A 13,240-nucleotide genomic window follows, 5' to 3' on the forward strand; every position below is an offset into this window, starting at 1 on the left:
GTTTTAGGTATAAGTACGACATGACTTTTCCTGAATGACGGCGGCAAGTGCTTAGTTTCATGAGCTACCGCGACAACACAGTAAAGCATCTCGGCTATCTACGCCTTCAAAGTTTTGTAGAATGACGCTGCTAGACCGTCAGGTTCAGGCGCTTTTCGTTTACTCAAGTCTTCTATGGCTTCATTAATTTCTTTGACCGTGACTGGCCTCTCGAGTCCCTCTTTAATTTCATCTTCAAGTTTCGGCAGAATCATTAGAAAGGTGCTTACGAACTCTGCCGTTACGGGCACCTGCCTACACAGCAAAGCTCGGTAGTGTTCAACGAAAGCTTTTTCAATGACTTCTTGGTCTTTAGACATGGCTTCCTTAAAACAGCTTTCTTTTATTATCTTCTTGGAAGCATAACTCTTTTCGTCACTGAGCGCGCGCTTAGTTGCCGTTTCTCCCAGCCGCAGTCGTTCTGCTCGTGCTCTTATCGCAGCCCCTTGATAACTTTCAGCGTCCACCGTTTCAAGTTCGCGTTTAATTTCTCGTATCTGCTTGTAAAAAAATCCCCGCACTGTGCACTCTGCGTTTAGAAAGTGATCCAGCATGTTTTGTAATTCTTTCTCTCTTTGTTTAGCTTTATAACGTATCACGCAAGCCCTCTCGATCGCACTCATTTTCACATCAATTTTGAACTGCTCCCATAATTCAGCATAGTTTGATGTGACATCCATTTGCATTCCGTCAATTTTTTGCTTTACAGTTTTTAGGAACCATTCATCACTTAAGATTGTGTCATTCATTTTCCAATGTTCCGAGTTACAGTTAGACCCTTTAAGCTTCTCGCCCACTGTACACGTTACCAGGCTGTGGTCACTGAAGCTCACATGCTTTACTGTGTAGCTAGTGACCGTGTGCGCGAGGCTTGCTGATACGTATAGACGGTCGAGTCGAGCGTGACTCTCATCTTGAAAATGAGTAAAAAAAACAATGTTGCCGCTTAAAACCTTTCCCACGTATACTAAATCATAGTCTGCATGATTGCGCAGAGTTGATGCGCACTTTTATCGCGTACTACAGTATTCGGCACCCTATCTTCAGGCATGCATACACAATTGAAATCTCCGAGAACAACAACATTTCTTTCACATTCCAGAAGCGTCAACATAGTCAAAAATATTTTCCTATCACAAACTTTCTTTGGAGCGTACACACAGATCATTCGCCAACCCACATCATTTAAAGAGAAGTCACACAGGACCGATCGCCTATCTTGAGCTGTCATTACACTTTGCTCAACGAGGCCAATTGAATTACGCAAAAATAAAAGACAGCCACCGGCCTTGCCTACCTAATAGCAAACACAAACGTTGTAACGTAATTTAAAAACGTCGGCCATTTTGTCCGTTTCCTCTTCGCTTTCAATTTTAGTTTCTTGAACGGCAAGAACGTCAATGTCATTTTATTGTTAACGGCCAGACGGCATGGCGCCGTCTGGCCGTTAACCCACATACGTTAAGCATGTCAATACGTAATGCTAGCCCATGATTATTTGCCATGGAAATTATTATTATTATTTATACTTGATTTGTAAACATATAAACAGAAAAGAGAAAGCGAGAAGCAAGGCTGGCAACTGCCACCAAAAGGGGCACAACGCCTGCCTACTCTTCGGAAAGGACGAGAGAAACATAGAAAGAAAGATAGGAAGGAGGGGAGGAAGGAGGAAAGAAAGAGCGAGATGACAAATCTCAAAGAATAAAGTAAAACATACAGTAGGGCCCGTCCCTGCAGGTCAAGCTACTAAATAATGTAAAAAAAAAGAAATAGTTGCTGGATTACAAACGTTCCCCTAAGTTCGTTGCTTCTAGAAAAGTAAGGAGAGAACGATCAGCTTGATCACGTCGAGACGCACAACAACTGGGGTATAAACATTCATCTAGAGTCGTACACCGCAGGCCAAGGAGATGATAGTCCCTCACTAGCGATATGCGTTGCGCACTGAAAGCGGGACATTCCAATATCAGGTGCTGAAGTGTCTCGCAGCCACCGCAAGACGTACACGATGGACTGGTCACACGTCCTTGTCTGTATAAACGTTCGTGCACATTAACGCAGCCGACCCTTAGCTTGAGTAGTTGCGCTCTAGCGCGACGAGGCAAGCCTCGACCGCGAACACGCGGCGGGAACGTTCCATTTGCGACACGCTGGTCTGGATGCTGCTTGAGTAGGTGGCGACGAATCAGCAGACGAGCGTCATCAAGCTTGCACAAAATTTCAGGGCAAGCACAGTTGTTATGAGTGCAAGTTGAAGCCAGTAGATCAGCCTCTTCATTTCCGGCGATCCCTACGTGCGAAGGTATCCAGTGAGCAACGAGAGATACCCCACGTGATAAAATTTTGTTGGCAGAGTCAGTAATGCTGCGCACAATTAGGCAATCAACCTGACTGCGTTGTAATCTGCTAAGGGCAGCGCGGGAGTCCGTAAATATGAAAATCTTCGGTGTGGTTATCTCCTCTTGCACGTATTTCAGTGCAACATTAATTGCAGCTAGCTCCGCAGTTGTTGACGAGGCTGGATCGGGTATATGAAATATACCTCGTACTTTAGTTGAAGGGCAGAAAAAAGCTGCAGAGGCACCTTGACCGTCGCTGGGTACAGATGCATCTGTAAATACTTGAAGGTACTCTAGAAATCTCTCGAACATGTGCGACTGAGCCAATTGTAATATGGCCGAAACAGGCATATCAGACTTTTTTTGTATATCAGGGATTGTAAGGTAAATGGGCAGTACGTGTTTGGTGATATCTTGCGGAGGCGAAGGCGTAACTGAAGCATCATGTCATGGAAAGAGAAGAGCAAGCGAACAACACAATACCTTTATGGCATCAAAGAGAGTGAAACCTAGATGCTCTCTGCACTCTCGTAAGCTCCATCTCCCTCCGCGGCACACATCATTGACCTAAATTTCCGTAAACCCGAGTCACAACTTAGCGTTCTACGAGGACAGCACCCCGCTACTGCGGGGGAACTGCCAGTGTCTGCCGCCCGTCCGAGGGAACTGCCGGCGTCGTCCGCTTGTTTGTGGGAAGTGCCGGTGTCTGCCCCCTGTCTGGCGGAACGTTTGGTTCGGGCTTAAGTGTAGACCGGCGGATAGAGGAAGCCTTCAGGGGCGGCCCTTCGAATTGCTACCACCGTCGTCTTGCTCAAGCGCACCTTCCACGTCGGTGATTTCCAGGGGCCTCTTTGAAACCGCGATGGCTTGGTCGTTTTTCTCGCACAACTCTTTGAGTACGGCCGCGCCAGGGTTGCCCTGTCATAGAACGCCCTCGGTATCCACCGCATTGCCTGCGCTTTCACACACCGTCGAATTTTCCGCACCTGGTTCAGCTTGCGCTTCGTTGTCGTTATCCACGCTGCCGCCCTTGCTAGGTTGGCAATTGTCGCTGGCCAAGCCTACTGGCTTCTCTTGTTTGCCTGGTGGGTCTTCACCCACTCCGGCAGTCTCTTCCGCGTCCGCCTGGTCCATCAGGTGCTCGTCGATAGCGTCGCTCCGGCCAGACCCGGTCACGTTAGCGCTGCTTCGCACGCAATAGATCTCGTCATGGCCAAAACGACGACAGAGCCCACAACGTGGCACACGGCACCGGAGGCAGAGCGGAGGTCTGCCTGGCACGATCACGAGCGCATGGTCTTCTGATACTCGTAGCTGATGCGGGATGTCTTCCATGGTCATACCAGCCTTTAAGCGTAGGGATACAAGTCGCGTGCGAGAACCTTTGTCACCGCAACCGGGCACTCGCCACCTCTTCCTGGATATTTCGATCACAGAGCCGAATGGCGCCAGGGCTGCTCCGACGTCCTCGTCGGGGTTCGTGTGAAGCAACCAGTAAAGGTTCATTCTGATGTCCTGATTGCAGGGGTCAATCGCGACGCAGCGACGTTCCTTCACGGTAAAGGCCTTGGCCGACAAAAGCTTCCCTTTTCCGACATCGTCCTTGAATGTTATACGCGTAGCCCACACAAGGTTCATCTGATAGGGCCCGAGGGCCATGACCTCCGTCATAACTTATGGTGGTCAAGCACATCGCGAAAATCTTCAAAACGGTAAAGCCGGGCCTTCAAATCACCGTGCAAAAACACGGTATTACACACGGTCGTCCCTGATAGCAGCAGAGGCAAAAGAAGTTGATAATCTTGTGAAGAGGTTTCTCTAAGCCTGATACCGGGGCCCTGATGGGCTGCTGTAACCACCCCTTGGGAGCGAAACATTCCGTGACCGTTCACTGCGGTGTTCGGAAGTGGACTCGGCCACGACTACCGCTGCCGACGGTGTGCTCACTACTCCGAACAAATTTAGTTGCAAGCTGCATTATTGGAAGTTGCTCTTTTCCGTAGTATTTGCCTGGGGTACATACTCAATAACCTACATTGGCCCATATTTTTTTTTGGCTGGACTGTCTCCGGTATATCGGGGCATGAAAGAGGCTAGAAACATACCTGATATGGAAAAGTGGTGGTAACTCGCTAAGAAATACTTTATGAACGAATAACTATTCACACGCTCCAATGAAATTTTATTTCATTTTCAAAACAATACCGTGAGGTGTTTCTGGCGCATCCTTGTTATCATTCCAACAACATCATGACCTTGCGCATATGTCGTCATCGTAATGCTATCGTGGTCACTCCGTGGTCATCATTAAATCGTCGTCATACTAACTGCGTTACCTCACTGTCATCATACCATCATCGACAGGTCATCGTCGCGCCGTGGTTGTCATGTTGTAGTCATAGCATTATTGTCATACCGTCGTCATCAAGCCGCTGCCGTCATACCATCTTCGTCATTCCACCGTCATCATCCATGGTCGGTATGCCGTCGTAGCATTCCATCGACGCCACTGCGTCGTCTTCATACATTGGGCGCTATGACGTCGTGATCGTTTAATCATCGTCTGCCGTTGTCCTCACGGCGTCGTCGTCATTCCGTCATTACATCATTGTCATTCCGGTATTGCTATGCGTGGGTTGCGCTTGTTCGAGCGTTAGCCCTGGCTCCTTCAGCATAAATTTAAGCATTTAACGATTTTAAAGCTGCGACCTATAGAGGGAAAAGCGAGAAACAAACAAACATTGCATGAGATTACACATTGTATAGGGTGAAATAAACACCATTGTAAACATCTCGGATGGTTGTATAGTGGTGCGAAATCCGAGGGTCCGAGCGGCCACGAAGGTTATATGGATGGTGCCGTGCCAAGTGCCCGGAGAGGGAGAGGTCAAGAGAGATCAGAAAAGGGTTTTATATACAAATGTACATTATTCTACACGAAGGACTCCATGATTCTTGGAGCCGTCTACATGCTAACGTCTTTGCATGTCCTAGCGTTTACATCTCCGAGCCTCCACACAACACTCAAGCTGCGCTTTTTATCAGTTAATTTCCCCCTTTCACTCGTCGAGGGATTTTACTGCGGTTCTTCTCGGCCATTCACAGCCGTCAACCGTTCGCAATATCCCGCCCATCATACGGCGCCGTACCACCGGGCTCCGCCTCCAATGTTGCTCGATCGCCCACGCATACCAGGCCACGGGCGGTACCTTGGGAACCAAACATCGAAGCGGTTCCCACGGAAACGCTTGACGTTGGCACCTTGGAAGAATTATAGTGACCTTTCCGTGACGGTCAGCCTGCCAATGAGGAGACTGGCTTTCGCGGAAGTTACCGCCGAGCCCCGTCGTAGTCCGAGCGGGTGCCGGTGCTTCACAGAAACACACCAAGAGCGACGTTGCCGTTTTAGCGACGCACGAGGCCGATTTATCTTTGCAGCCGGGGGTCTAATTGCTCGTCCATTAGTCCCAGGTGACGGCGACGCTCGCCGACCTCGAGAAACGACGAAGCGTGAACAGCACTCCACAGCTGCACGCCTGTCGGTGAGGCATCCTTTGTCCCGAAGGACCGCGAGGCGCAACAATAGCCTTTACTTAAGCTCGTACCTAAATCTTCGCTTTACATAGACTGCAACAAGTATTTTGGATCTGCACAGCGGTTTTCTTGAAATCTTTGGTTTGATGAAAGCATTTCTAGGCACACCGACCAAAAAAATACTAAATGTTTAAGACAGCAAAAAATGATTGTCAACAAGGTCTCCATATAGTAGCCTAAACGTATTTTGTTCCTTTAGTATTTTTCTTGCCGGTGTCCATGTTTTTACGCAAACATTCCGTTTATTTCTTGAACACGTTTTTAATCTACGCAGCGCAGTTGCTTGTTTGGAATGCTCAAACCTGGTGCAAGACCCTTTAAGCTTCACAGCGCGGTCCGTATTGTTTTCTAGTCGGGTTGAATACTAGCGTGGGGAACCTTCGACATCCGGTTATGCAGTCGCAGTTTCGTCAAGCGTCTGCGCATATTACGGTCTAAACAGCCATGCATGTGTTGCTGATTAGAATGTTTTCTGTTTACCGACTGATACGAACACGACACCGGTGCTTTCGAAGTGGACACTGATATGGTAGCAATGCCCACTGAGAATGGCTTATGGCCTGTAGCGCAACAGCTCCTATATCATGAGAAAACCAGTATCGTTCGAAAGTGCTGAAACATTCCTTTGCGGTCAAATATAATACCAGCCTCGCATTCGTTGATGGTGGGGGGGGGGGGGGGGGTCACTCGATGCGCATAAACGCTCTGCACAATGTAATACTACGTGTCACTCGCCGCACCGTTGCTGTACAAGATATAAATGCCGAGTTATTGTTTGATCGTGGAAGGCGAGAAGGTGACGCAGGTTTCCACAGACGAGCGGATGACATTGCACTCCGGAGTACAAAGGAAGAGACCAGTATGAAAAGCACTGCCAGCCGCCTTACGCAGGCATTCATACCTTTTACGAGCACAAGTGTCAGCAGCACAGCGCAATGCCCCGTGATCAGGACGAGAGATCGAACGAGGAAACGCGCGCGATGTCCTTGGACCACCGCTTCTGTTTTCGTCAAGTTAACATACGGACACTGCGGAATCGATTCCGCCGCGAAAACAACGATGAGGCTTCAGCACCCGAAGAGAACAGCTGCCGTGTTTCCTTGCCTTCCTCTTCGCAGTGCCCAGAGACTTCCAGTGCTCACCGCGTCCCGTCCTCTGACAGTGAGCCTTCACAATCGAGTGCAATCGGAAGCCAGCCTACAGACGTGGACTCGACCCTCGAAGGCGAAAACCAGGTGGGGAAGACGAGCGCCACCGCATTGTCCAAGGACGCTCAACTTCCGGTGCGAAGCCCTGAAGCCATAAGTGACCCTCAGGATGACTCCGCGCGGAGCTGTGTCTCTCCCGATAAGTCAACTGGTAACCTCAACGGGGTTGGGAGCAGTGGACCCATCTGCCGGATCTGCCATGAAGGTGACCAAGAGGGTCCCCTCGCGTCCCCCTGCAGCTGCTCTGGCACCATGGGCTTCGTGCATGTGCCCTGCCTAGAGCACTGGTTGAACGAGCGGAACATGGACTACTGCGAGCTCTGCATTCAGCATTTCCAGATGGCGGCCCAACCCAGAAGCGTGCGCCGGTTCTTCCACTGGGTTAGGCAGAGCGAGGGGCGGCTGCGACGCGCGTTGCTGTGCGACCTGTTCTGCTTGGTCATCGTGACATCAGCCATAGTGTTCACGTTCATCATGCAGGGAACAGCGTTGGATGCGCTTGAGTCGAAGGGTCTTCTCTGGCAATTGATCCTGGTTTTCGTAAGCGGCTCCTTCCACGCTTGTTGCGCGATTTATTTGTCGAACAGGCTGCGCAGTCGGTACCATTCATTCACGACGTGGCATTTGGCGAACCCGCTGCGCCGGATCATGGTGGTGCCTTCCGTCACAGAAGTGACTCTCGGCCAGAGAGAACGCAATGACGCGCGGGCAGCTGGAGAGCCATCGACCTCCGGTGGGCGTTCTCCCCGCTAGCATCAACAGGAAGGCTACGACAGAGCGTCAAGATAAAGGCGGCTAATGCACGCCGTTAGAACCGCTGCCGAAAACGCTTTGCCAGAAGACCTGACATGTAAGCCTACGGGCTGCAGGAGACCAGAAACGTGTTTGAGGCTCGCGCAGATGGTGCAGTGGTAGCGTTGAAAGCCTCGAGATGTTGCTAATGTTGCTTGATCATTTTAATGCATGGATTTGGTGGTGACGAGCTTTTTATTATGCAATTTATTTTCTCTGCATGTTCTCAAAATCATAAGCGACGTATGCAAATCATGTTGTAGCATTTTTAATAAACAAAACCCTGATTTTATATATAATAAAAGGTGTAATATCTGGACAGAACTACATTTAGTTTACATTGTGTAAGAGTTAATGCTAATGTCTCCTTTTCATGTAAAGTGGACCGAGGAAAAAGCATTGCCTGGTAGAAATCTGCTTTCTACGAGCCTCTTTGGCCACTATCGTATTACCTGGAGCACGATACGCGAACAATGTCATGGCTACGTTAACGGTCCAGTTTTTTAAAGAATAAATGGTCCTCGAGCGCACGCCAAGGAAAACATTCGCTCTCTCGCTCGTTCATTCGACGTCATAAACACTAGGCAATCGAAAAGCGATAAAGCTCGTCTCTATAAAGCACCACCAGGTCGACGTGCGTTGGCGTCTCATGCTGCAGCGACTGGCGCAAGGCATTACGTAAAGTGTCATAGTTTTACAGTTGAGTCTGCTATTTTCCTTTTTTTAATTGAAACCAGTCTTTTAAGATCGCCTGTGAAAAATAACGCAATTTGGTCTGTTCAGGTGGATTATAGTATACAAAAAGGTAGGCATTACTTGCAAGTTGCACGACAAGTTTAGCTTGCCATATGGCTAATAAAAGAAATGCACCAATAAAATTTTGAATTATTCACTTCGTCAGTTCCTGAACTTGAAACCGATATGTAGCGAAATCATGTCTGTCTTGCAGGATTCGGGACAGTAGCGTCACTTTGGACATATCCGTCCCCAAGGTATGTTAAATTACACAGATTGGTGTTGGCAGGCATTATCCTTCCGAACGTCCTCTAGGGAGGTTCTTGTGAAAATGAACAGCAACGCCAATCTATTTCGTACTACATTTACGTGACGCTTATGTCACGATTGGTGCAAGTCCTAGTATTTCCGTTAAGTATGCATGACTGCCCAATATCAACGTGTAACGCTAAGCGAACTATTAAAAAGTTCTTTAGGACATATTTTCACCTACAGCTGCTTGAACATAGAGATTCGCTTTGCAAGTTACGTCAGCGATCTCAGGTAACCTGAACAGGCCGAATTGCGATTTGAAGGCAATTTAAAATTTTCACGAACTAAAATAAACAAAACCACGGTATATTGCAAGCATGCCGCACTTTAAGCTTGGTATGGATTTCACGCCCGAAAACCAAGGAAGGCCGTGGGACATTAAAGAGCGTACAGGTCAGCGCCTCTTCTATTTTTTGAATGCCAGTGCAATCGCTCGCTCCGCAATGGGAGCCGTTGGTGCGCCTTAGTTAAGTGAGTGGCCGCGATGTGACGCTACCCAGAGGGTACGACTAAAGTCCCTATATAAGAAAAGTACCGCCATCCTTTGACAAATGCCGCATCGCTCTCTCCTGTGTTATCCTGTATCTCCGATTGGACGATGACAGCGCGCGCTTTTCACTTCTTTATATTTTCTTTTTTTCCGCCTCAGAGCCATGTTGAAAGTCCTCTGCGCAGTCGCCGGCGGCGGCGGCGGCGCGCGCCCGGCCTGAAAGCTTCAACGTGGACTTTCTAGGTGCGCCACCGTAGACTTGGCTTTCGCAAGCAAAACGTAAAGAAAAAGCAAGCGCTTTAGGAGAGGAGGCGGCGGCGGAGGAAAGAGTAGATGGCGGTACTTTTCTTATATAGGGACTTTAGGTACGACTGCTTGCGTCACGCGTGCGTCTGAGCCACTGAGCGCGCGCAGCTGCCTTTCCGATACAGTGGCTAGAATAGGGCGGCTGAGCAAGATGTGCCATTCGAGGTAAAGAAAACGAAATTCGCATCGCGAATCGGGGCGCTTATCCGGCTAGTTGATCGTCGGGCCTGGGATGCGATCGCGCAAACAGCTCGCTTTCAGCACGTTTGGTTTGACTGCTACGTCACAAAGTGGGAAAGCTGCGGTACCGCCCCGCTGGTTCTGACGGCCGCTGACGCAATCACAATTCTGACCGATCACGAGAAGGCAAGCGAAGGAACGGAAAAGCGAGCCGTTTGCGCGATCGCACCCCTGGTCGGCGACGTGAATGCAAGCGTGAGCGCCGCCTTGCGGCTGCATCTGAAACGCTCACGCGAGCGGCGGCGCCTTCGTCACACTTACCTATTCTAGCCACTGTAGTTCCGGAGGGGATGCGGTAGACGCTTCACGCGTCTGTCAGGATTACTTCCTCCGACTTCCGTTGTGAGGCGCCATCCAGAAGGTACTCTCCCCCACGACCGTGAAGCAGGCGTAAACGCTAGCCGACGGGGCAGAGCAGGAAAGGGCGATTGGAGAGGGTGGTGAACCGTTACATTGGCCGCATCGGCTGGCCTTGAAAAAATAGAGGCGTTGCACAGGTAAAGGCAGTGTATTGTGCGCTCGTGTTCCGTTTCCCGCACAATTTTTTTGGTAAAACTATACGTATAGCCTTGGCGCTCTTTGGCCACATCTGGCCCTAGCGCCAATAAACTCCAACCGTCATCATCAAATCTATCCTTATTGCGCGTATTTGCATGTAACGCTTTGGACTTTAGGTTACAGCATATATTAGCATTTGACAGGACAAAGGTAAACGTCGTTGGGCAAATGCTTCTGGAGTCATTCGAAGATACCCCTTCGCCATCCAGCTTGAGACTTCGTCGCCTACGGTGCCACGTGATAGCCTTCCGCAACGATTGAATATGTTCTACTGAATCATTTTTGAAGCTTCATTGTTTGTTATAACTGTGCTGCGAACCACAGCGGGGCTAATGCTTCCCGGGTGTCGCTAAAGTTTTTGCTGTCAGCCCGCTCCCCTGCTTGCGACGCGGCCAACGCAGTACAGCTGCGCCCACATGAACTACAACCCCCGTCACGCCGATAGCAGCGTTAGTCTTTCCAGTGATGGCGCTCGCCCGCATCGGGTGTTAGTACGAACACGTTTAGTGTCATATAAAAATTGCTGATTTGAAATAAAAGGACGATTCCTTCGGAGAGATGCCGTTAGCGGTGGTGATCACGCGGGCGGTTGATACGAGGTAATACGAGTCGTTAATTAAGAAAAACCCTATGATAAACTTTTAAACTTTATTTCAGCGGGCTCATTGTAATCGGGATGTTGGAGCGAACTCTCCACGAACGCTACATGAACTTCTGGATCTGGAAAATTGCGATTACCCGCTGAACTGTGGCACGCCGTCATCTGTCAGAGCGCGCGAAACCGAAACTGGGAGGTTGCAGCGCGCACGTGAGCGCGCCCCTTATTACGTCACTCAGCGGGCGCAACTTACGCGCTGAGACTCCGTGCTCCACGCTGTCGCAGCTTGGTATTATTTCAAAACGCCGATGTTTAAATATTACGAAAAGTCTTCGTAGAAACACCCGGCATACCGTTTCGAGCGGCGGCAGTCACCGGAGCAGTCAGTGGATGGCGCGCCGTTGGGAAGTCTTAGTCGCTTGCGATAACGTGCTTTTATTGACAACGTTCCTGTAAAACGAGGGGACATCGTGCAGAGATGTTTGTTTTGTACTTCCTGACAAGGATACAAAAACGTGTTTTGCAGTGAAGACACAGTTCGGCAGTGCCTACCGGTGAGATTGGATGTGAACTCCAAAAAAAAAGTGGCAGTTTAGCACGTAAAGCGAATCATCAATTGCGATAGCAGATTAGTAGACAGCTATATACGAAGTAAGGATAGTAGTTTTATCGGCCGTATAAACTGGGAAATATTCGCTTACTAACTGAATTAACAAGCATGGTGTCAGTGCGCACACGCAAACATGAGCACATCACACTCTATGACCGCACACTCAGCTGTCAAAACGCTGGCGTGAGCAAGCGCGTCCGGCAGTAGCTAGCGAAGTGACTTTCGTGCGGTCTATCACTTCAGCGGAAACTGAGTGGCGAAAGCACAGCTCGCACAAAGATAGGACAAGGTCGATCCACATAGGTCGCGAAGCTTCGGGCGAAAAGCGGTTCAGAACCAATTGTCACCGACATCAACAAGGGTGGTTATGGGAGCAGCGATTGAAGCGCGACTATGTTTGGAGGGAATAAACACTGGGAAAGAAAAAAGCGTTTTTAAATTAAAGCGAGAGGCAGTTAGATTCATTCAACGAAAATAAAATTCCTAATTCATGTTATATACGCATGGCGAGAAAGCATACAACTGTATTTTACTAGATCATTATCAATAAATAATTTTTTCAGGGTCCACCGTGAGAGCGCCCATCGATAGCGGCGGGCGTTGACGCCGCTATCGCTTGCAATGCCATGCAACTCTTGGAGTGCGTGGAAAGGCGCGCTCGTAAACTTCACCTGTTACAATGCGCCCCCCTCACATGTGTTGTGTTGCATGTCGACGTTTGTCTGAATTAGGTGACGCGGGTAGTTTTATTGTTTCTTAACCTGTGCAGTCAAAAGTAGCGAGTTGCGACCATCAGATACTTGTTTACTTTAGTTGTTTTCGTGCGACAGCGCTGGCCGACGGGCTTGGCGTCCGACAAAAGGAAGAGCACTCACGCAATCTACGCCCAAAGCGTTCGTCGGCCTCCAAAGAAAGTATGTTCTGTGCAGCGATGCGATTTCGACACCCGTACGGCTTTTCCGGCATCGCTTTTCGCGCTGAAAACTCGGAACGCCCATGAAGTCGAATGGCGGGGCATTTGAATATACAGCTCTAATTGCAGGCCTCCGAAAACAAATTTCGCGCCTATGAGAACAAAATGACGTCACTTATTTTTTCACGGATATGACGTCAAATTATTTTTTCTTCCACCGGAAGTGTTCCCTCCTCACACAGATGGCGCTAAGCCCCATGAACCGCCGGTAAGCAACCATGTTTTGAACGTATGGGCTTCTATGGAAGCTTCGCTACCAGGTATATTTACCTTGGATAGGAGCTGTCTGCAGATCGCTTTCAAGATAGGGCGCGCGCGACCGCCCGCGCTGCCTTCCAGCTTTCCTCCTTTCGCGGGCAAGATTGAGCAACACCACCTGGATAGCACAGGCCTACGCACTCCGATCTATGACGTCATGCTACCTGTCCGAAATTTTCATTGCC

The 13,240-nt window shown here is 49.3% G+C and overlaps 1 protein-coding gene across 1 annotated transcript; it reads left to right on the plus strand.

The window, feature by feature from the left end:
* The first annotated feature begins 6,692 nt into the window (after positions 1-6,692).
* Positions 6,693-8,425, plus strand: LOC119440355 (E3 ubiquitin-protein ligase MARCHF8). The gene has a single exon (XM_037705275.2). The coding sequence runs from the start codon at positions 6,911-6,913 to the stop codon at positions 7,934-7,936; it is 1,026 nt and encodes a 341-aa protein (XP_037561203.2). The 5' UTR covers positions 6,693-6,910; the 3' UTR covers positions 7,937-8,425.
* The last annotated feature ends 4,815 nt before the right edge of the window (positions 8,426-13,240 follow it).

The sequence above is a fragment of the Dermacentor silvarum genome, chromosome 1 (genome assembly GCF_013339745.2).
Source record: "Dermacentor silvarum isolate Dsil-2018 chromosome 1, BIME_Dsil_1.4, whole genome shotgun sequence".
Classification (NCBI taxonomy): domain Eukaryota; kingdom Metazoa; phylum Arthropoda; class Arachnida; order Ixodida; family Ixodidae; genus Dermacentor; species Dermacentor silvarum.